The sequence below is a fragment of the Serinus canaria genome, chromosome W (genome assembly GCF_022539315.1).
Source record: "Serinus canaria isolate serCan28SL12 chromosome W, serCan2020, whole genome shotgun sequence".
Lineage (NCBI taxonomy): Eukaryota > Metazoa > Chordata > Aves > Passeriformes > Fringillidae > Serinus > Serinus canaria.
In genome coordinates this window covers 12,284,248-12,308,519 of record NC_066342.1, presented here as the reverse complement: position 1 = coordinate 12,308,519, position 24,272 = coordinate 12,284,248, and the positions used below count along the sequence as shown (strand labels likewise).

Here is a 24,272-nt window from a genome sequence, read left to right as displayed (position 1 = left end):
GGCGTTGGAGCCATGCGGTCGGGGTCTGTTCGGAGCAGTACTGAGATTCGGAACTGTAATACCTTGGAATAAACTCTGGATTTAACTCTCCGGCAGAACACACTCTCTTTCTCTTCACTATCGCCTGGACTTTTCTACTAGAGGTAAACTGAGTTCTGCTTTGCATGGGCCTATCTCGAGTGCTTAATAGTAACTGCTTGCGAGCCGAAGGTGTCTCTGAGGAGAAATATCCCCAGTAGCCACTTTTAGCTCAAGAGAAAGCATTAAGTAGGGAAATCTTGTAATATTGTTTCTAAAGCTTGCCCAAAAATGTTTGGGGATTTTGTAAACCCCTGTGGTAAATTGGTCTATCTAATTGCTTTTTTTCCCCAGTTTTTGTATCTTCCCATTAGAAGGCAAAAATATCTCCCATTCAAATTTTAGTTTCCTCCCTCAATTACCAGATCTTTAATGACCAGAACTGTAAAACTTTCTCCTTTTGCCCCTGTTACTTTCACTGTATGTTTGCTCACACTATAGCCTTTTGGAATATTAAACGGGCAGGTTTTCTCTGCCCCTGTGTCTACTACAAATTCCAATCCTTCTTCTTGGGGACCCACTTTTAAAGTTAGCACAGGCTCCAGATGGTATTTGTCACCTAAAAAATAGAGCTTATGACCTCCCTATTCCCCCTCTGTGCCCATCTCTTTAAAGATTTTCACATCTTCCACTTGCTTAGAACCATTTTCCTATCTCTCAAGTTCATCTATTTAGTTGGAGTTTCTTCTTTTCTCTCTAAAAAGCTGTCCCTTAAAAACCTTTATTTGCATTTCGCCTTTGATATGCTGTCTCATTTATTCCCTTGATTATGTAATTATGATAATTATTCATGTGTTTACTCCCCTCCTTTTTTGACCCCACTCAGGAGGTACAGTTGGAATTTTGTCTTCTCTGGGGGTTACTGCAGATTATCTTTTTTCTCCAAGCTTTTATTCCAGTTGCTCTTAATCACTGCTTTTCTTCCTGAGAAAAAATATTATTTTCATTATAGAGGCACCTCTTCTAAAGTATAAATTTTTTTCCCTAAAAATTGGTCTAATTGTTCAGCTATGCCTATGGGATCCTCCAAATATCCCTTTTATTTATTTCTTAAAATTTCTGACCTCAGACGAAGTCAAAGGAGCATTTACAAACCCCGGTCGGCCCCCTCCTATGGGACCCTCTCTTTATGCAAATAGAACAATCCCTTTATCCCATTCTTTTTTGATTTTTCTTCTATTGCCTTTCTCCTGTATTTTTAGAAAGAATCAGGAGAGGGCTTTCTTTTAACTGAACTTTTAGTGTTTCGATAGGTGATTCCTTTAGAGAGTTCCCCTGACCAGCCGGAGCTGTGGTTACCAAGGGAACGGAGCTCGGGGCAGGACGGGTGGGACTCGGCACAGCACCGAGTCTCGGTCCTCCAAAGGCGGGGTCTGCAGGCGGGATCGTCCGAGGGGTGTTCGGGTGCAGACCGAGCTGGAGCGCGGATTGCCCCGCATGGCCAGTGGTGACTGATCCGGCAGAGACAAAGCCGGCGAGGGAACCCGGCTGCAGCGGCGGCAGCCGACCAGAGTCAGGGCAGCCGGAGATGGGACAGACGGGATCCCCCCGCCCTCGGTGCGGTCGGCGCGGTGACCACGGTCCGCACGGCAGGACAGACCCCTACCCCCCCCCAGCATGGCCGGCGGAGCGGCCGCGGGCCGGGCGGCCGGGCTGGGGCACACTGACTGTGCCGGAGCCGGCACAGGGGCTGGGGGGTGGTGCAGCCGCGAACGAGTGGGGGGAACAAATTGGAATGGATGAGGTAATATTTTGTTCCAAGCCTTCTTCTTTCACCGTTTCTCTTTGATTACTTTTTAAAGATGTTATTTTCTTACAATCTCCCCCCCGCCCCCTCCCAGCATGTGCTAAATTCCTTTTCTTCTGGATTAAACGGTTGTTACAAATAAATCCAGAGCTTAACGAAGCTGAACTTCTGCTTGGATACTTTGAAATGGTCGACGAGCTAACTCACGACCTTCTCATGTTGTTTTTCTCATCACCCTTTTATTTATCCTTTGGCAAATTATACATTTTTCAGTAGCTTGTTTTTCTACTCCAAAAATCCCAATGCACCCATAGTTCCTTAAAAAAATGATCACACAAAGCCTGAGTATCCCACTGGGATTTCTGATGCATGTCTTCTAATATTCCCTAGTAAGCATTTTATTAACTAATTGTCTTCCATCAAGATGTTTCTATTTCCCCAATTTATCTTGTTCACCACCTATCTTAATTCTTTTTTCTCTGCCTCCCTAAACTTTGGAATTTCCAATTTTAGCTCATTTGGAGTTAATATTAACTCTTTCAGCTCCATTTTCTGCTGCATTTTTAGCTTCCTGATCTGCCAAATTATTTCCTCTTATTTCTGGAGTCTTTACCTTTTAATGTCCCTTAATATGTACTATAGCTATCTCTCTTAGGTAATTTTAATGCCTCGAAAACCTCTAAAATAAGTTTCTCATGTACTAATCTTTTTCCTCTTGAATTAAGTAATCTCCCTTTTAAATTTTTCTAAAGTATGTGCTACTCTAAAGGTATACCTTGAGCATCTCACAATGGGATGTTATAGTTCTTATCGGTCATGCAGTGACATTCAATAGCTTGTTATCAGCAGATGTCCCTTCCTGAGGGAGGAGTGATTATGATCACTCAGAGAGAGAGATAAGGAGAATTGCCCACATGACAAAAGACAACTGCCATACAGATGGTAACAGAATATGTCTTGCCTTGCAATCTGGAACACCATGTTAGAATGTAAAAAAAGAGATAAGAATCCTTGGTGTCAATAGTTGCCTGGTATGTAGCTGGCTGAGGGCTGCATAAAATATCAGGTAAGAGAGTGAGGTCTGTGATAAGCGTGAGGCTGGACACTTGCAAATAAATCATAGGTCACTTGTGTTTTGTGCAAGATAATTTGAATCCTATAGTAATACACTTCTAAATTAAATTCACATGATGAAATATGGCCATGAATGATGCAGGAAATCTGTGACCTTCACATTAATACTGTCTAAAGTTCATATCTCATATAAGAATTAATGATAGCACTTATATACACACAGCCTTCCTGAGCACATCACTCAGTAATTCTAATATATCATTTGTTTTACTTAAGGAATCAGCTGGAGGGGATATTCAGTTTCCTTTAACGCCAGAAAGTATTAATGGGACAGATGACGAGAGAGTGATGTCAGAAGTGATGCTGAACTCAGAATCAAGGGCTGAGCCAACCCAGAGCGCATTGCCATTTACTCATAGGTACAGATTCCATTCCCACATCCTGATTAAGTGATACTTATCTCCTTCCTTGTTAAAGGGACCTTCTTCTATGTCATGGCTTCCAACTAGCAAAGTTAAAGATTAAATTGCATAATTTAAAAAAAAAGAAAGTTTTGCTTTCAGATTTACATTATAATCTTTGTTTTTGCAAAAAAAACCATGAGGAAATGTCTTTGAATAACATTTTGGTGGGCATTATTTTATAGTCTAATCAGCTGAATGCAAGCCCTTAAACACTGGTTAGTGCAGGTGTCCCTTTAACAGGAAGCATTATTTCAATGTTGGAGATCTTAGTAAAGTTGATTGCTTCTTTGAATATTCAGATTTAATTACTTTTGCACACATTTTCTTTAAATGAATGATAGGATTGGATGCCAGCCTTTCATGGATTAGTTATTGGAAGAAAAGGGACTCTTACAACACTTATTAATTATAAAATTTAAAGCAGCCTCAAATTAAACTGTTCTTTGAGAGTTTAAAACATTTTCAACTTCTTTTTGAAACATGAGAGAAGTGTAGTTCTGTTTCAGACTGAATTTTAAATCATTGCATTAGGAATATTGTACTCTGTTCTTTAAGAAAACTAGATCTTTTAATGATACAAATAATGAGTAAGGATGGGTATATCTTGCCTGTGGGAACAGTACCAAACACCTGGCATCTTAAATCAAGATTAGAACAAGAGAATGTTGACCCTAAAGGCTCTGCTAATCTGTGTGTTTGCTGAGCGTGCTATGAGAAATCACTTCAGTGGGAAACCACTGTATGTGTGTGTGACTTACTTTGGCCGAAGACAGTCACATAAATGGAATGCTTGAGACATGTTTTGTGTTACAACATTAGCAGAGATTCTAGGGTCCAATTACGGCATGCTTGTTTATCTGTAGTGGACAATAATAAAGGGAGCTCGCATGAGGGAAAAAGGAAGGGGAAGAGAAAAAAAACACCACCTGTGGAACTCAAAAACTACAACACTATCGTAGTGCTTTCATCTCTGACATCGTGATTTGTTACATTTAGATTTTTTCTTTGCATTTGATTTCATCACCAACACTCACCTATCAGAAATGACTGTACATGGGACATTCAATAAAACTGATTATGTATTGAGATTATGGAACGTAACTTTATTTAATAAACTTTGCTCTAAGTTAGAAATACTAGATTTATTTTTTTAAAGTATGTCTGAATCAGTTTAAATAGAGTTTAAGGGCTCTTGATCAAAGATTGGGGAACAGTAAGATGTTGGATATGTCATCCAAATAATTCAGAATGAACAGAGATGTAATTGTTCAAACTTCTCATGCTTTTTGTAAAAGAATAATACTAGTAAGCATATCTGGGAAAAAAATTACATTTTCAAATGAGAAAAAAACAAATACTTTTTAAGCTGAGTGATTATTTTTATACTTCAGTTGTGACCAGTGCATCTATCGCATGTTTTACAAGAATTGGTGCATTGTAAGAAAACTCTGTGCATGTTGAAGTAGGATCAAAAATGCTGCATAAATGTGTCCTGTAACAAGTTAATTTAAACTTACTGTTTGTGCCTTGGAATTATCTATCAATATTTTTGTGAAAAAGAGTTGTGATAAAGTCTATACAGGAGTGCTGATGTTTGCTGGTTTTTGGGGTTTTTTTTGGGTTTTTTTTCTTAAATGAGGTCTTCCCTCTCAGTTTGGACATGTAAATGTGTTTTCTGGTATGCCAGTATAGTAACTATGTTTGCTATGCATTAACAGTGACTGAAGATATTTTTTGAAACTACCCAGGTGTAATTTTTGATGGTGTAGAATAGAGCTTACAAAATTTTTTACATGCTTTACATTTTTATATTTACTTCATGTATGCAGTATGGGTGCCTTATTTTAGTTTATTGTCCTGTTAAGTACCACTACCTAGAATTCATCTTCCATAATAACTGCATTTCAAAGGTTACTTCTCATGATGATTCTCACAAGAATCATTTGTCATGCCAATGGCAGCATCAACTTTTTAAGTGAGCTAATACCAAAAAAAATGCAAATTTGTTCAAACCCTTTGAAATTAATTGAATTTGGACTTGATAAAGTTTTATTAGAAATACAAAAGACTCATATGGTTTAGTTTGGGTTTTTTTTAGTAATGAAAAGCTCAAGTGAGGACATTATATATTATTATTTAGGCCAGACAGAAAATGCTTTCAGGTGCTTTCTGATTTTTTTTCAATAGAAGAACCCTTTTGTATATCTTAGTGTCAAGGAACACTGTCTCAATCAGAGGGAAACTATCATTTAAAGAAATGTATATTGCAAAACATTACAGTTATTTCCCAGGCACTATTGTTTTTCAAAATTATTACAAAATTTAGTTTGAGAATCAGCTGCTTTGATTTTATTAAATTGTTAACTGTAATGAAGGCTCTCTAAAATGGCACTATGCAACACATGCATGGAAGAGATGGCAAGTGAAGCCTCCAGGACTGTGGTACTGCTGGTTAAATGGTCATGTTTTTTTGAGGCATTTCACCATATTAAATTGGCAACTAGGTAGACATAGCTAGTTGCTTGTGCTGGCTGGAAGTGTATTGTCTTCAGAAAGTCTTCCCCTGATTTACAGAAAAATAAAACAAGCCCAAACCCCAAAACCTTACACCCTGATCTTTGGAAACTCCCTGGGCTTTTTTTCGATGTCCTGGCATTTCTGACCCACAAAAATATACGGCTTTTTTTGACACTGGTGCCCAGTGTACCCTGATGCCATCAAGGTATGTGGGAGTGAAATACATTTCTATTTCTGGGGTGACAGGGGGATCCCAGCAGCTGACAGTACTAGAGGTTGAAGTGAGTTTGACTGGGAAGGAGTGGCAGAAACATCCCATTGTGACTGGCCCAGAGGCCCCATGCATCCTCAGCATAGACTGTCTCAGAAATGGGTATTTCAAAGACACAAAGGGACATAGTTGAGCTTTTGGAATAGCTGCTCTAGAGACAGAAGACATCAGACAACTGAATACCCTGCCTGGTCTCTCAGTTGACCCCTTGGCTGTGGGACTGCTGAGGGCTGAAGAACAACAGCACCAATAGCCACAGCAACAGTGCACCATCGGCAATACTGCATCAACTGAGACTCTGTGATTCCCATCCATAAGATGATTCATGAACTGGAGATCCAAGTGGTGGTCAGCAAGGCTCGTTCACCCTTTAACAGACTTATGTGGCCAGTGTGTAAGTCCAGTGGAGAATGTAGACTGATGGTAGATTACTGTGATCTGAATGAAGTCACGCCACCACTGAGTAATGCTGTGCCTGACATGCTGGAGCTTCAGTATGAGTTGAAGTCCAAGGCAGCCAAGTGGTATTGCGACCATTGATATTGCCAATGCATTTTTCTCCATTCCTTTGGCAGCAGAGTGCAGGCCCCAGTTTGCCTTCACCTGGAGGGGTGTGCAATACACCTGGAACTGGCTGCCCCAGGGGGGGAAGCACAGTCCCGCCATCTCCCTTGAACTGATCCAGACTGCACTGGAAAAGGGTGAGGCTCCAGAACATCTGCAGGACATTGATGACATCATTGTATGGGGGAACACAGCAGGGGAAGTCTTTGAGAAAGGAGAGAAGATTATCCAAATTCTCCTGGAAGCTGGTTTTGCCAGTAAGAGAAGTAAGGTTTAGGGACCTACTTATGAAATTCAGTTTCTAGGAGTCAAGTAGTAAGATGGTCGTTGCCAGATTCCAATGGAGGTAATTACCAAAATCACGGCTATGTCCCCACCTACCGACAAGAAGGAAACCCAGGCTTTTCTAGGAGCTGTGGGCTTTGGGAGGATGCATATCCTGAAGTACAGCACAATTATAAGCACTCTATCTCGTGACACGAAAGAAAAGTGATATCCAGTGGGCCCTTGATCAACAACAGGTGTTTAAACAAATTAAGCAGGAGATTTCCCATGCAGAAGCCCTTGGGCCAGTCAGAATGGGGCAGTATTTTAAAAATATGCTCTATACTGCAGCCGGGGAGAATGGTCGTTCCTGAAGCCTGTGGAAGAAGGGATCTAGAGAGACATGAGGACGACTGCTCAGGTTCTGGAGTCGGAGATACAAAGGATCTGAGGCCAGCCATACTCCAACTGAGAAGGAGATTCTTGCACCTTATGAAGGTGTTCAAGCTGCCTCAAAAGTAACTGGCACCAAAGCACAGCTGCTTCTGGCACCCCAACTACCTGTGCTAGGTTGGATGTTAAAGGGAAAAGTTCCATCCATGCATCATGCCACCAACACCACATGGAGCAAGTGAATAGCTCTGATCACACAGCAAGCCCGATAAGGCATCCTAATCGCCCTGGGATTCTGGAAATCATAACAAACTGACCTGAAGGGGAGACTTTTGGATTATCTTCTGGAGAAGAAGAAGAGCAAGTGACATGTGCCAAGGAAGCTCCACCATTTAACAAGCTACCAGAGAGTGAAAGATTATATGCCCTCTTCACTGATGGTTCCTGCCGAATTGTAGGCACTAACTGGAAATGGAAAGCTGCTGTATGGAGACCCACACAGCAAGTTGCACAAGCTACCGAGGGACAAGGTGGATCGAGTCAGGTTGCAGAGCTTAAAGCCGTCCAGCTGGCTTTGGATATTGCTGAACAAGAAAAGTGGCCAAGGCTCTATTTCTACACTGACTCATGAATGGTGACTAATGCTCTGTGGGAATGGCTGGATTGTTGGAGGAAGGCCAAGTGGCAGCACAGAGGGAAAACCATGTGGGCTGCTGAGATTTGGCAGGACATCACCCATGATGTCTCTGGTCATCAGGGGATAGATGCAACATTCTGATGGGCTCATGACTGAGGGGTGGACCTAACTATTGACAGTATCTCACAGGTCATCCACAAATGTGAGATATGCACTGCAATCAAGCAGGCTAAGCAGGTGAAGCCTCTATGGTACAGTAGGCAATGGTGAAAGTATAGGTTTGAAGAAGCATGGCAAGTTGACTATATCACCCTTCCCCAAACCTGCCAAGGCAAGTGCTACATGCCGACCATGGTGGAAGCAACCACTGGACTGTTGGAGACCTACCCTGTGCCTCATACTACTGCATGGAACACCATCATGGGCCTGGAAAAGCAAGTCCTGTGGAGACAGGGCACCGCTGAGAGAATTGAGCTGGACAACAGGACTCATTTCAAGAACAGCCTTTGAAACACCTGGGCCAGAGAACACGGTATCAAGTGGGTATATTATATTCCCTATCATGCGTCAGCTTCAAGGAAAGTTGAACGGTGTAATGGACTGCATAAAATCACCTTGAAGGCACTTGGTCCTAGGACCTTAAAAGACTGGGAGCTGCATTTAGCAAAGACCACCTGGGTGGTCAACACCAGAGAGTCCATCATTTGAGCTGGTCCTGCCCAATCTGAACTATTGCACATAGTAGATGGTGATAAAGTCCCTGTGGTACACATGAGAGGTATTTTAGGAAAGACTGTTTGGATTAGTTCCACCTCAGACAAAGGCAAACCCATCCATGTGATTGTTTTTGCTCAAGGACCTGGTTGCACTTGGTGGGTAATGCAGAAAATGGGGAAACTCCTTGTGTAAAACAAGGAGACCTAATTTTAAGTGAGAACTGTGTGTAAGGCTTCATTGTAAATATATATATATAAGAGTTTAAAGAGGGTATTGATTTGAGTATGATGTAGATGGCAATAGAATAAAGGGTCAATAATATCTTAGGTTACAATGTAAGATGTAATCAAAAGTATGTATTCTATTACCATCTTCATAAGCTGTTAAGAATAGGTCGGGCAGTGTTCTTTATCTTTTCCATGACATCCCTGATAACTCCCTCCAGGGATTATCTTCTGCTATCAGGCCATCAAGTCTCACTGCATGACTCATCCCATTGTGAAATGCTCCACCCAAGGGGAGGAACAAAGCATTCCCACCTGGATATAATCTGATATTTGGAGCACCACGAACAGCACTACCTACTGCATTCACAGAGAAGAGCTCTATAATCACCACTGGACCTCCAGAAAAGGACCAGGCTTCACTACAGGATCACTGCTTCGACAGAATCACATTCATCAGTCCAATAGGACTGCAGCCACCATTTAATCAGACTGCTACTACCACCCTGACCAACAGGGTGTCAGGTTGTATTCTGAGTCTGTCAATTTAAGCCAGTTTTTCTGTATTATTGCCTTTATCATAATTTTCCTAATAAATTGTAATTCTGACTTGAGATCTCCCACTGGTTTGCTTTCAAATTAGTCCACACTCCACATGTAAGTTGCCACACTGAAACCTTCCTTGTGTGCCTTGGTAACTTATGCCAATTGCTGAGCCTCTTCTGTGCCCTGTGTTTCAGCAAAAATAAAGTTTAACCAGTTCTTCTGCGTGTGAAGGAAAATTCTGGAAGGGCATGTGAGTGTTTTCTTGTGGATGGTAATGCTTTTTACACATATTTGCCTTTTTTGGAGCTGTTTATCAATTGCTAGGTGCTTTTCAAAAGGTAAGATCATGGAATCATAAATCAGTAAGGCTGGAAAAGTCCTCTAAGATCATCGAGTCCAATTCTTAAACTAGCACTACTGTGTTTTGCACAAAACCATGTCACCAAATGCCACATCCACATGCCTTTTGAACACTTCCAGGGATGGTGATTCTATCACTTCCCTGGGCAGCCTGCTCCGATACCTGATCATTGTTTCAATGAAGAAATTTTTCTTAATATTCAATCTAAAGCTTCCCTGGTACAACCTGAGGCCTGTCACTTGTTACTTGGGAAAACAGATCAACCCCTAACTTGCTATAACCTGCTTTCAGGTAGTTGTAGAGAGCAAGAAGAATTACAGAAGAAAATCACAGAATCATTTAGGTTGGAAGAGACCTTTGATCGATAACCACCTTGTCAACTAGACCATAGCACTAAGTGCTACATCCAGTAATATCTTGAATACCTCCAGAAATGGTGACTCCACCACCCCCCTGGGCAGCCCATTCTAATGTTTAACAGCCCTTTCCTTGAAGAAATTCTTTCTCATGTCTAACCGTACTGAGGAGCCTTAAACTGAACACAGGATTCAAGGTGCAGCCTCACCAGTGCCAAGTACAAGGGGACAGTCACTTCCCTGGTCCTGCTGGTCACACTGTCTCTGATACAAGCCAGGATGCCATTGGCCTTCTTGGCCACCTAGGCACATGTTGGCTCATGTTCAGCTGGCTGTTGACCAGCACCCCCACATCCTGTTCCACCAGGCAGCTTTCTAGACATTCTTTGTCATTCCTGTAGCATTGCATGGGGTTGTTGTGATCCAAGTGCAGGACCTGGCACTTCACCTTATTGAACATCAAACAGTTGGCCTCTGCTCATTGATCCATCTTTTCCAGATCCCTCTGCAGAGCCTTCCTACCCTCCAGTAGATCCACACTCCTACCCAACTTGGTATCGTCTTCAAACTTACTGAGGGTTGCAATAGAGCCCCTCATCCAGATCATTGATCAAGATACTAAACAGGACTGGCTCCAATACTGAACCCTGAGGACCAGGACTTGTGACTGGCCACCAACTGGATTTAATTTCATTTACCACCATTCTCGGCCCAGCCATCCAAACAGTTTTTTACCCAGTGAATAGTGTACCCGTATAAGCAATGAGCAGCCATTTTCTCCAGGAGAATGTTGTGGGAGACAATGTCAAAGGCTTTAATTAAGTCTCGGTAAACAACATCCACAGCCTTTCTCTCATCCACTCAGTGGGTCACTTTGTCATAGAAGACAATCGGGTTGGTCAAGCAGGACCAGCATTTCCTAAGCACATGCTAGCTGGGTTTGATCCCCTTTTCTTGCACATGTCATATGATTGCACTCAAGATAATCTGCTCCCTGACCTTCCCTGGAACCTAGGTCAGGCTGACAGGCCTGTAGTTCCTCAGATCCTCCTTCTGACCCTTCTTATAGATGGGCATTCCATTTGCTCATTTCCAGTCAACTGGGCTCTCTCCACTTTACCAGGACTGCTGGAAAATTGTTGAAAGATGCTTAGTAAGCTCTTCTGCCAGCTCCCTCAGTATCCTTAGGTTGATCCCATCTGGTCCCCTGGACTTATGGGTGTCAAAGTGGCATAGCAGGTCGCTGACCATTTTATTCCTGGAATATAGTGGTTTCATTATGCTTCCCATCCCTGTCTACTGGCTCATGATGCTGGGTACCCTGAGGACAACTGGTCTTTCTGTTAAAGACTGAGGCGAAGAAAGCTTTAAGTTCCTCTGCCTTTTTCTCAGCCTTTGTCATTATGTTTCCCTGTGCACCCAATAAAAGATGAAGATTGTCCCGAGTCCTTCTTTTGCTGCTGATGTATGTGTAAAAACATTTTTTATTGTCCTTTGTATTGGGTCTGACTGAGATAGAGTTCCTTTTTCCATAGTAGCCCTCACAGTGCTTTGCTTTGCATTCGTAGCTGGAAGGGTGTTGAGAACACACCAGCATTTTGGCTACTGCTGAGCAGTGCTGTCTCTAACATCCTCCTTCCTCCCCCATCAAGGGGCTGAGAGTGGGCAAGATCCTGAGAGGGGACACAACCAGACCAGTTGACCCAAATTAACCAAAGGGATATTACATACCATATGATGTCAGCTCAGATGTAAAAGCTAGCAGAGAGAGGAGGAACAGGGGGGGCATTTGTTATTCTACAATGTTGACATTCCAGAGGAACAGCTACATGTGCTGAAGCCCTGCTTACCAGGAAGTGTCTGAACATAGCTTGCTGATGGGAAGTAGAGATTAACTTTTCCCTTTGCTTATGTGCTTGCAAACTTTCACTTGTCTTTTTTTTTTTTTTTTTTGCTTTAGTAAACTGCCTTATATCAACCTACAAGTTGTTTTCCAACTTATTTTCTTTCCCCTATCCTGCTGGAAATGGGAGTGATAGAGGTGCTTGATGGGCACCTGGCACTCAGCCAAGGTTTTGACCCTTCTAATTTTCTGCCTGCATGACTTCACAACATCCTTGTAGTCCTCCTGAGTTTCCTGCCCATTTTTCAAAAGGTGATATACTTTCTTTTTTTTCCCCTGAGTTTGAGCCAAAGATCTCTGTTCAGCCAGGCCAGTCATCTTCCCTGTCAGCTCGTTTTTATACACATTGGGATAGCCTGTTTCTGCACCTTTAAGATTTCCTTCTTGAAGAATATCCAGTCTTCCTGGACTCCTTCGCCCTTCAGCACTGCCTTCCAAAGGACTCTGTCAACCAGTGTCCTGAACAGACAAAAGTCTGCCCTCTGGAATTCCAAGGCAGCAGCTCTGCTGGCACCCCTCCTTACTTTTCCAAGAACCAAAAAACTATAATTTCATGATTGCTTTGTCCAAGATGGCCTCTGTGTGAACTGAATATATACAGGTAACACCAAGATGGCCATGATTCACAGTTCAAGTGTGAAGGAAAGATTTATTCCATTATTTCACTGGCAAAACAGGGATACATACACTGCTAAGCTTATTTCATCTTAGCAGGGGCAAAATGTGCTTATGCCATTCTTAGCTCACTTATCAAAAACACCTTTCAGAGACAAAATTCTTCATAAGGCTGTGTTTTTAAAATCTCAGAGCTTCTTATCTCTCTCCTTCCCACCCCCACTGGGCAGCCTAGGCCTAGTAAAAATGTTTTATAGGTCTTTTATAGCATTCTATTATCTTCCACAGAAATTCCACTTCTCAAGACAGACAGAAAACAATGTACAATTTCAAGCAGTGAATATTCTTATCCCCCAGCTCCAAGGTCATTGTGAGTGAAAATAATTCTAAAACCAACTCTTTTTCCTCATCACTCTTCTGATTTTAACCCTTTTCTCCCAATATTCCACCCCCTCACTTAAAAGACCACTCCCGCTTGGCATGGAAGAGTAGGACAGGGTAATTCGCCGAGGCACTTAATGGAGTATACATGAACAAAGGAACAAACAATCAACGCTCTAAATGTCCTAGTCCTCTTGTCAAGGCAGCTGATCCAGCAGTCACATTGAAGCAGTACATGTCATCAAACTCAGCACAGAATATGTAATGTTGAGACAGGAGTTAGTTCATCATTAGCTGGAATGGTAAAGGTTCCAGGTGAAGTGCAGTTACTCCTGCATTCTGGGTAACAATTGCTTTCAATGTCCTATTCACCTCAGGTGAAGGCATACCTCAAGTGCCTTATATTTTTTATGTGGAGAGGAAAAAGGAAAAAGGTTATCACACACAAGGATGTACATAGTAATACTGCAAAGATACATCCAGAAACGTTTGCTTGTTGTGCAAGTCTATAAAACACAACAAGCCAACTTGTGGTAACGAAGAAAAATAGGCATGTCATCTTCTTCCAGTAATACCTATGCTGTGGCTCCAGCTTCTTCAGCTAGAATTACTCCAGGCCTGCTAGCTTGAGACAAGGTGATTGCCCACACAAATTGAATATGTTTGGTTTGCACCCTTTCAGACTGAGCTTCACCTTGGTGAGGTGTTCGTGGCACCAATAAGAGAGTTCCAACTCTGTCCCCTTTAGACAAGGCCTGAGCATTTGCCAAAGATACTAGAAATACAAGAACTTGAGAATCTGATATTACCAGAGCATGTAGCATATTTGGTGGTTTTAGCAAAGAGCAATCCTTACACTGTATCCACAGTAGTGAATACATATCACCATCCCCTTGATGAGGGCAGGGGGTCAATGTAAGCAACCTGCCAACTGGTCAAAGCCCACTGACCCCACTTTACTTTCCCCCAGGGCCTATGTAATGCCCTTAAATGCAGCTATGTACAATTATACACACTCAATCAAAGCATTCTTGCAGGCATTAAACAACTTCCTTCCTAGTCAATTTCTGCAGAAAGCACATTAGTACCGCCAAGTGTGGAATGGAAGTTCTCCAGTTCCCTGAAAGCCCCAGGAAAGTTTGCAGCTGTTTCACTGTTACGAATGGAGATGAGAGCTTAGACAAGTCCTGCCTTTGACTCAGATTTCTGGCAGTAGCTCTGTTTGAGGCAGCCTGCACCCCAAATGGTTCTTGCCCATGAGTTCTTAAGAATGACTGATTAGGTCTATTAGATAATGAATTATTTATTGAATAGACACAAGATTAACAAACATAAGATTTTAAACAGACTACTTGCTACACAGGATAAAACAAAAAGAACTACTAGTAGATTAAAAAATACAGTGCACGATAAAAGGTACCTATATTACAGCTAGCAAAGAAATAGTATAGATTAGGCGTCAATGTAACTTACCACCAAATTGATGATGGAGTACACATAAAGTCCTTTCACTCAATTCCCGGGTAAGTATCCATGGAATTGCATCCAAACTTCAGGGAAAAGCCCTACATGTTTCCAGGGTGTGTGTAGGAGACTTCTGCCTCCATGAAAGTTTTGTGTAGCTTTTGTTTTTGTCCTGGTTCAGGGCAAATCATATAGTCATATAGTCAACCTATCTATATCATATAGTCATAAAGTCAACCTATCATATAGTCAACCTATCATATAGTCAACCTACCATCATATAGTCAACCTACGACATTAGTTTGAAAAGTGAAATGTCTGTCAGTCAGAAATTCCAGCTTATTTCCTCACATCTTGTTCTCAAGGCAAGCTGTTCCTTGTCAGCAGGGATGTTTATTGTATCTCATCTCTCTGGTGTCAGAGATAACTCCTTTACTGTACGCCTATCTGGCCTGGGTTATTTAATCCATTCATGTGAGGAGGAGAATGCACAGAACTATGGCACCAGCTGACGGACAGAACAGATAAGCTCTTCTGTGGTAAGGGGGGAAGTCCTGCCACAGTCACCATGTTCAGTACAGGGGATTGCTGGACTGTTTGCTGTACCTTGTTTGGTATTTCTCTAAACTGCCCATGCCCAGCTGTGCCGCGCTGCTGCGTCAAGTGCACTTTTCTCCCCTGAGAGCAGGGGGGGGAGGTGGCGCCGGTGAGCTCGGAGCACAGCAGCAGCTAGCAGCGGGGGGCACTACCCGGATGCGTCAGGGACGTCTGGGCAGCGCCTTCGACAGGGCAGCAATATCGAGAGGAGCGGCAAAAGCGGAGAAGCTTGAGAGAAAAGAGGGTCTTTACGCGCCTGGTGCAGTCCAGAGGTTTATTGTCTCATTGTCTCCAGGGGATCCAGGCGGGAAAAGGCGGGGAACAAAGAGCAACAGCAGTATATGAAGGGGGTGTAACATAGGTACAAGAACCAATGGGGGAAACTGAGAAGGGGAATTGAATATAACTGACATGGACAAGAACTAATGATATAAAAGCTAGGGAGGGGCTCGGAGCACCTGCCAAATCACTTTCTGAGGAAGGGAGAAGTTTCTGGAGAAATGGGCAGGGCCCCGGGAGATGGACAGGGCTCTGGAGGAAGAGAAAATGTAACAAGTGGGGTGGTTGCTAAGGGAACGGGGGTGGAGACAAGGGCTTGGCAGCTTTCTCAGAACAGGAGGGAACCAACTCAGGGAGAGGGGGAAACCAGGGCTGAACCATCAACATAGGCTTAGGGATGCAAAATGGGGAGAACATTATAAGATGGGGAGAACAACACCAACAGGGAAAACAATACAAATGGAAACTGAACCCACACCACATCATCTCCCTCTTTTTTGTTTTGTAAAACAAATTAAAAAATTGTCTTTAAAGATTAGTTTCTGAGTCTGACGATGTTTGGTCTTCGGCTCCGTCGGTGGTCTTCGGAACTGCAAACTTCTTGGCGAGAGCTTTCAGGAGAGGGAACTGTGACACGGTTGATTTGTGGTGTGGAGGTAGATAGGAAACGAAGGAGTAGCTTATACAGAATTGAAGAACTCAGGATATCACATAAGAGAATGAAAATAATGAGAATAATAACATGCTTTAACTGAAGAGTTGGGGTCCAACTGAAATAAACGAAGAAAGTAGGTTAAAACTGAGGGCTCTGGGGGGGATGGTTCAGCCTGGGGGGCACTGGACACGAAGCAAACTTTACGTTTGTGCCTCAAAGCTGACTGAGTGACTTGCAGAGAGGCACTGGGCTTGTGTGTCTTCCCTGGAAGGAAGGGTTTGACCCATTTCGAAGGGACCCATTTGAGCCCGGCGGGGGTGGATACACAAGTGTACCCACGACCCCAGGTCACCAGGTCAAAAGGCCCTTCAGTTTTCCAGGTCTCAGGGTCTTTAATTAGGACAGGTGGTCTGTCCTTAAACTTGGTTGCTTTGTTGGAATCAAAATGTCTCGCGATGGACGGGTTCAGATACTCAAAACTGCAATTTAAGAAATTGATGGTGAACAAGGCCCTGGCGAGTCGGATTTGAGGGGACTCCACCTTCACAGTCCTCTTTTGGTGTTCTAGAGTCCGTTTGAGGCTCTGGTGGGCCTGCTCAACCACGGCTTGTCCTGTCGGGGAGTAAGGGATGCCAGTCTTGTGACTCACTCCCCACTCCTGCAGGAAGCTCCGGAACTCCCTGGAGGTGTACCCTGGCCCGTTGTCCGTCTTGATTTCTTTGGGGATGCCCAACACTGAAAAGGCTAACAACAGATGTTTTTTAAAATCTGCAGTCTTTTCTCCTGTGTGTGCAGAAGCGTAGACGGCCCCAGAAAAGGTATCAACAGAGACATGCACATATTTAAACTTGCCAAAAGAGGGAATGTGTGTGATGTCCATTTGCCAGATTTCACAACTGTTGAGCCCCCTTGGGTTGGCGCCAGCATTGATAGGGGAGTTGGAAAGGCTGGCACTGTAGGCATGTGGCCACAATCGCTTTTGCCTGATCTCTCGTCAGGTGGAATTGACGGACCAGGCCAGGCGCATTTTGATGGAACCGCTGGTGGCTAAGCTTCGCTTGTTGAAAGGCGTCGGGAAGCGGGGCCATCTATACCGGGGCGGCCAAGGCATCGCCACGCCGATTACCTTCCGCAATGAACCCTGGGAGGTCGGTGTGTGACCTCACATGCATCACATAAAATGTTTGCTCTCGACGGGAGACCAGATCTATCAATCTCGAGAGCAATTTGAAGAGGGCCATGTTGGAAACCTCCTGGAGAACTGCGCTCTCCGCTCTGGACACAACACCGGCTACATATGCTGAATCTGTGATCAAATTGAAGGGCTCGGAAAACCTCTCAAAGACTCTGACAACGGCGGCCAACTCAGCAATTTGAGGTGATCCCTCAACTATAGCGACATCGGTCTCCCACTGCTGAGTCTGAGGATCCCTCCAAGTCACCACAGACTTGTGGGATGCTCCGGACGCGTCAGTAAAGACAGTCAAAGCCTTTAAGGGCTTCCGGCTCTGAATTCTTTTTAAAGATAATTTAAATTGACCGTCTTGATTGAACAATTTGTGGGCCGGTTTGTGAATCGAAATTTGTCCGGTGTAGGAATCCAGAGCGAATTGGAGAGCTTCATTCTCCATGAGGAGATGTTCCAGCATGGCCTTGGTTAGTTGGCCCGATTTCAATTGAATTGGCATGTGTATGCATGTAAAGTCGTCAGCGGCCAGTTCCCGGATCCGGAAGCGAGCCTTCCGGATCAGCTCAGCCATCAGTTCTTGTGGCCGTGTCATTCTTTTGGACCTGTGGTGGCTGAGAAACACCCACTCTATAATCAAGAGAGGGTCCCTCAAGCCAGGGTGCTGGGATGTTTTTGCTGCTTCATCCCACTGGAAAGTCAAACCGTGGAGGTGCGGCAGTGATCCTAAGATGATAAACTTAAAAGGCAGATCTGGGTGGTATCGATGTGACTGTCTCTGTGAGATTGTTTTTTGTACCTTTTCTAAGGCTGCGGTGGCTTCTGGGGTAAGGGTCCTTAGAGAACCAAGTTCTTCCCCCCCTTTCAAAAGATTGAAAAGGGGGGCTAGGTCTTCTGTAGGGATGCCTAGCCAAGGTCTTATTTAATTCAAAGCTCTACACAGCTGTTGGGCATCTGCCAAAGTGGACACTTTAGTGTTAATTGCCAATTTTTGCGGAACAACGGTCCGCTTAGTGATTTCGAGACCAAGGTATTTCCAGGGTGGCATCTTTTGAATTTTACTTTCTTGAAGCTCGAACCCTGCAGAAGTCAACGCATCGGTTGTCAGGGCAAGAGCGTGGGTAAGTGTGTCATCGTCAGGAGCACAAATTAGAATGTCGTCGATGTAATGAAGTATGATGGTGTTCTTTGCTGCCGCGCGAACGGGGGACAGCAAGGAAGAGACGTACCGCTGGCAAATCACAGGAGAATTTTTCATGCCTTGTGGCAAGACTCTCCAGTGGTACCTCTTCCCTGGGGCTCAACGGTTGATGGTGGAAACCGTGAAGGCGAAGCGCTGAGCATCGTCTGGGTCAAGGGGAATTTGGAAGAACCAATCTTTAATGTCTAAAATGGCCAAATTCCAATATTGGGGGAGCATGGTAGGGGACGGCATCCCTGGTTGGAGAGTGCCCATATCTTCAATAATGTTGTTAATTTGTCGGAGGTCGTGGAGGAGTCGCCATTTGTCTTTGTTTGGTGTTTTGATAACAAGGACGGGGGAGTTCCATGGTGACATGGATTCTACGATGTTACCTTTTTTCAGTTGCTCTTCCACGAGCTCTGTGAGCGCCTTTAGTTTTTGTTTATTGAGCGGCCACTGTTCTACCCAAATAGGTTTGTCTGATTTCCATGTCAATTTGTGGGTAGGGCGCTCTTCAGTGGCCGCTACTGAAAAATTTGAGGAGCTTTGGGCAGGTTAATTGTAGCTCCCCACTGGGATAAAACATCTCTCCACCACAGGGGTTCCGCATAATCTAAAACGAATGGGCGAATAGAAGCTAATTGCCCACCTGGCCCCATAATTTGCACCACACTCTTTGATTGTTTAGCTAATTGGAAACCCCCTACGCCCTGGATTCGCCCGGCAGCGCTTTGCAATTCCCATTGTGACGGCCATTCCCTTGCAGGGATGATCGTCACATCTGCCCCCGTGTCAAGCATCCCATTTATTTTGGTCGTTTGGCCATTCTTTAAGAGTTTGCATGTGAGTCGAGGCTTTTCATGGCTCAAAATTTGAGACCAGTAGGCTTCAAACAAAGGGGGTGAGGTGTTCAGCTCGGGCTCACACTGTTGTGACTCAGGTGGAAAAATTGGGATGGCTTGGGCAATGATTTGGCCCTTGGGCAAGATGACTGGAGGATGCACACAAATAACAGTTATAGCAAATTTGTTAGTGAGTGATGGCAGCACCCCCGGAATGATGGAAATTTCCGGGGGAGTGAATTTTGTGTCTCCCACAGTGACACACTTACATCCGCGCTGGTACCAGGTACTTGGTGCCTCGAACTCGACCATGGCTGACGTGTGCAAGGAGTTTGCGATGGTGAGGGTGTCAGCGAGGCGCAACCTGAAAGGGAAGGCACACAATGCGGATGTTAGAATTGGCAAAGTCTTGTCAGGTGAAAATGTCGTGTCCGGTAAGTATGGAAAAGTAGACGTGTGGGATAGGGGTCCCCTCCCTAAATTCCCCCCCTTTATTGATGTTACTTCCCGCCATATTTGTATCATTGCGCATGGAGGGGTTGCGCTCATAATTCAGTTTTTTGGCAGTTCATTCCCCTCTGTGGATGCTGCCTGCCTCCTCTTGAATTCATAAAATTGGTTTCGCAGGGGGCAGTCAGGCATCCAATGGCTTGGATCGCCACACAGGTGGCACTGTCCTTGGCTTGGCTTCCGTCTCTGCGTCGGTGTCTGTTGTGTGGTCATCACGTCTGTGCTGAAGTCTGCTGCCTCAGCGAAGGACACCCGATGGGCTGGTGGTCTTGCTCCGGGGTCGTCCCTGAGAATTGATGGGACCTTTCGCTGGCAGACTTCAATCATCTTCTGGATGGTTGGTGGTGGATCCAACGGGAGACTCAAGATTGCAGCTTTGCAGGGTGTGTTAGCGTTAGCATTCGCTAATTCCACCAGGATTTCAAGTCGAGCGCTCTCCGCCTGGACTTGTTGTTCAATAGCCCTGCGGAGACGCTCAACAAAAAGAATGAATGGTTCCCCTGGCCCCTGGAAAATTTTAGAAAAGGTGGGCTCCTGGGTGATAGGGCGGAGTGCTAGGAAAGCTCGCTCGGCCACCTTTGCACTCTCCTGGAGCGCTAAACGGGGGATGACCCTGGCTTGAACAGCTCCGTCGGCCCAATTCCCAAGACCGACCAATAGGTCGGTACAAATCACTTCACCACTAAGAGTTGTGGCAGTCTGGGTATTTTCCCACAATTGAGGAAGAATATCCCTTATCCCCTTTTTCCATGCCTCCTCCCACACCAAAAATTTGGTGGGGTTAAGGAGACATGAAAAAAGCGTCCACAAGTCGGCGGGTACTACATTTGTATCTAATAAAGAGGCCCGGAGGAGTCCCCGGAAGTATTCACTCTCTCGGGAAAACTCCTTTTGAGCCTTGCACAACTCCTTGATGGTGGAGTGGGGGAATGGGGTCCATTGCGCTCGGGTGGGCCCTTCACCGTCTCTCTGGTAAGAGACTGGAGCTGTAGTTATTAAAGATGGCACAGTAAAATTCGAATCATCTTGATCTCCACTCCCGGAAGTTGGGGCGTGGGAACTGGGAGGCGGGGCGTGGGAACCCGGAAGCCAAGAGGAGGGGCCAGGTGTGGGAACCAGGGCGGAGCTAGGAGGTGGAGCTGATGGAGTTGGCTCCGCCTGAGGGGCGTGTGCAAAAGGTGGGGCTTGGGAAGGGGGAGGGGAAAGGGGCGTGTAGGAAGGCGGGGGATTGGGAAGAGAATTAACATAATTTGGGGCGGGGTTACAGAAATGGGAAGGGGCGGGGAAAGGGTTGGCGGGAGAAAGAAAAGGATTATGGGGAGAAGAAAAGCTGATGGCGGGAAAAGCCATGCGGTCGCCGCCATTTTGGGCTCCATGGGAGCCATTTTGTGAAGAGGTCTGGGGGCTGCTGCCCTCTGAAACTGCAAATCGAACTTTGGGACGCACAACTGGGGACTTAGGGGAGAAGGATTAGGGGGATTGGAGAGAGCTCTCCAAAGTCTGGCCAGGACATCGGAGGCGAGGGGTCAGGGAACCGTGAGGGGAGCCCGGCGGGTGGTAGGAAGCCGGCGCGGTGCCCGCGCGAGCTGCTCCCTTCAGGATCTTCCTATTCTCAGGGAGAGAAAGGGTGGAACGAGGGTCTGGAACACGGGGGTAGGGAGAACACGAATTGGAGGGTGGTTGTTCCTTCAATTTCTGTTTTTCTCTTAAAGCTGTTATAATTTGGAAGCTCCAATAAACTAATTTTTTGGTTTTTGATCTCCCTTTAGATTCTAATTGCTCTAATTTGTCTCCAACTGAATTCCAGAATTTTATTTCATTAACTAAATCGGGGGAGATCTCTGGAAATTGAGTGAACAACCATATAACTAAATCTTTTAACTCCCGTTTAACTATTGTAACTTCCCTCCCCCCAAGGATATCCACAACTTGGAGAAACACTCTTTTCTGGGGGACAGAGAGTTTGCCACCCATCTCTGCCCCGCAAAAACGAACACTTCGGAGTGAAACGGAAAAAAAACGCTAACAAAAACCCCAACCGCTAGCCCCAACCTCACCGAGCGCAGGGCGAAACCTCGACTTGACCGGGTGAAAGCGGGAGATAGGGCGGGGGGGCAACTCCCGAAGTTGGGAAGCTGGAGTTACTCACCCCTGACCAGCGGGAAAGCGGGGAAAAAAAACCTCCGAAGTCCGCGGCTTCGATCCCGGATCGGCTCCTGGGTGTGGGAGGTGTCGATCCAATCCCTGCCCGGAGTGCTACCCTTAAAACAGGGTCTGCTCACGGAACAGGGTAGCTTAACGTCCACGGAGCAAGCGGCAGACGACGAAAAGGAGGCAAAACTCCTCTCAAGGCTGCTGACTCCTGCCACGGGGTCCGGCGATTTCCTTAGGCCCCATGTTGGGTGCCAAACTGCCGCGCTGCTGCGTCGAGTGCACTTTTCTCCCCTGAGAGCAGGGGGGGGAGGCGGCGCCGGCTAGCTCGGAGCACAGCAGCAGCTAGCAGCGGGGGGCACTACCCGGATGCGTCAGGGATGTCTGGGCAGCGCCTTCGACAGGGCAGCAATATCGAGAGGAGCGGCAAAAGCGGAGAAGCTTGAGAGAAAAGAGGGTCTTTACGCGCCTGGTGCAGTCCAGAGGTTTATTGTCTCATTGTCTCCAGGGGATCCAGGCGGGAAAAGGCAGGGAACAAAGAGCAACAGCAGTATATGAAGGGGGTGTAACATAGGTACAAGAACCAATGGGGGAAACTGAGGAGGGGAATTGAATATAACTGACATGGACAAGAACTAATGATATAAAAGCTAGGGAGGGGCTCGGAGCACCTGCCAAATCACTTTCTGAGGAAGGGAGAAGTTTCTGGAGAAATGGGCAGGGCCCCGGGAGATGGACAGGGCTCTGGAGGAGGGGAAAATGTAACAAGTGGGGTGGTTGCTAAGGGAACGGGGGTGGAGACAAGGGCTTGGCAGCTTTCTCAGAACAGGAGGGAACCAACTCAGGGAGAGGGGGAAACCAGGGCTGAACCATCAACATAGGCTTAGGGATGCAAAATGGGGAGAACATTATAAGATGGGGAGAACAACACCAACAGGGAAAACAATACAAATGGAAACTGAACCCACACCACAACACAGCTGCCCCCCAAAAAATGCACAGTAGCACCAAGGCCCTGTATTTTCTTTGGATTATTTTCCCAGCCTTGCTCCCCTAATTGCGCTTTCAGTGATTCAGCAGCTGCCTCAATTTCTTGTTGTGACTCTGCCATAATCAATAGATCATTGTAGCAGGCACAGGGCCTGCAATGCCTCCATGGTGTTCAGCAGCCTAAGAAATGCCTAGTCATGATGGCTGGACCTAAGAAGCCCCTCTTCGCCTTCGGACTCTTGCTTATCTCTCTGTAAGACTATAGGTCACATTTGCCTCGACCCTTACTATTGGACAATTTCAAAACTCCTGTATCCTATAAAAACCCCTACTTTTGCCCAGTTTGGCAGAAGACGCTGTCCCTGAGAACCTTTGCAGAAGCCTTCAATAAAGACATCTCTGTGGAACCTAATACAGCCTTCTCTCTCTCCCTGCATCTACCAAAGGCACTTAGCAAGCTAAAGAGCTGAAATCACAAATGAGCTGATAATCACTAAAGAGCTGATCTCACTTAAGAGCTGAGCTTGCTAAGGTTGCCTGTGGCTGGGAGCTGCCTGGGAACCTGGGCAGGCTGTGCTTAACAGGACTGCACTATCTGGACCTGCGACAGCCAGCTGGGGATACCCCGAAACCCAGCCAAGGTGCCCATTAGATCATGAATATAATGGTGAACAGTGATAGCACCCAATCACAGCACTACATCAGTTGCCACCATTTGGTGCCAAATGGAGCAACTGTGGTTACATCCCCAAGGCAATACCTGAAAGGTATACTGCTTTTCTTGCCAGGTAAAGGCAAACTGGTCCTGACTCTCTGAAACAATGGCTATTGAAAAAAAAAGCATTAGCAAGATCCATTGCCACCTTCCAGGGATGTAAAGTTTGGCTAATTTTTCCTATGAGGGCAGCTCTGTCTGGTACTGCAACTGTGAGTGGGGGGGAAGACTTTATTCAGTTATCTCTAATCAACAGTCACTCTGCAAGTACCATCCTATTTTCAGAGAGGTCAAATAGGGTTGTTAAAAGCTGTAGTGGTATTTCTAGCCATTCCCACTCCTTGGAGTACCTGAATAATTTCAGTAATTTCCTTTTTCCTCCCTGGAATATGATACTGCTTTACATTTACCAACTTGGCAGGTGCTGGCAACGCAGCAGGATCCCACTTTGGGAACCCATGCAGAACAGTTACAGATCAAATGGCAAATCCACTTATGGAGTCCCAAAACGGCTATTCAGTGTTTCAACTTTTCACCCTGCCAGCACATCAATGCTCAAGATATATTCTTCAACTGGGGCAATTAACA

The 24,272-nt window shown here is 45.3% G+C and overlaps 2 protein-coding genes across 3 annotated transcripts in view; one reads left to right on the top strand and one right to left on the bottom strand.

Annotated features, from left to right (window-relative positions):
• The window catches only part of LOC127060959 (homer protein homolog 1-like), a 71,630-nt gene extending 68,278 nt beyond the window's left edge, over positions 1-3,352 (top strand). Inside the window, exon 5 of the mRNA XM_050986302.1 lies at positions 3,176-3,352. Coding sequence (XP_050842259.1) covers positions 3,176-3,352 — 177 coding nt within the window. The remainder of the gene's footprint in view (positions 1-3,175) is intronic.
• The window catches only part of LOC103824724 (DDB1- and CUL4-associated factor 12-like), an 830,860-nt gene that overhangs the window by 429,433 nt on the left and 377,155 nt on the right, over positions 1-24,272 (bottom strand). The gene's annotated exons all lie outside the window — the stretch shown is intronic.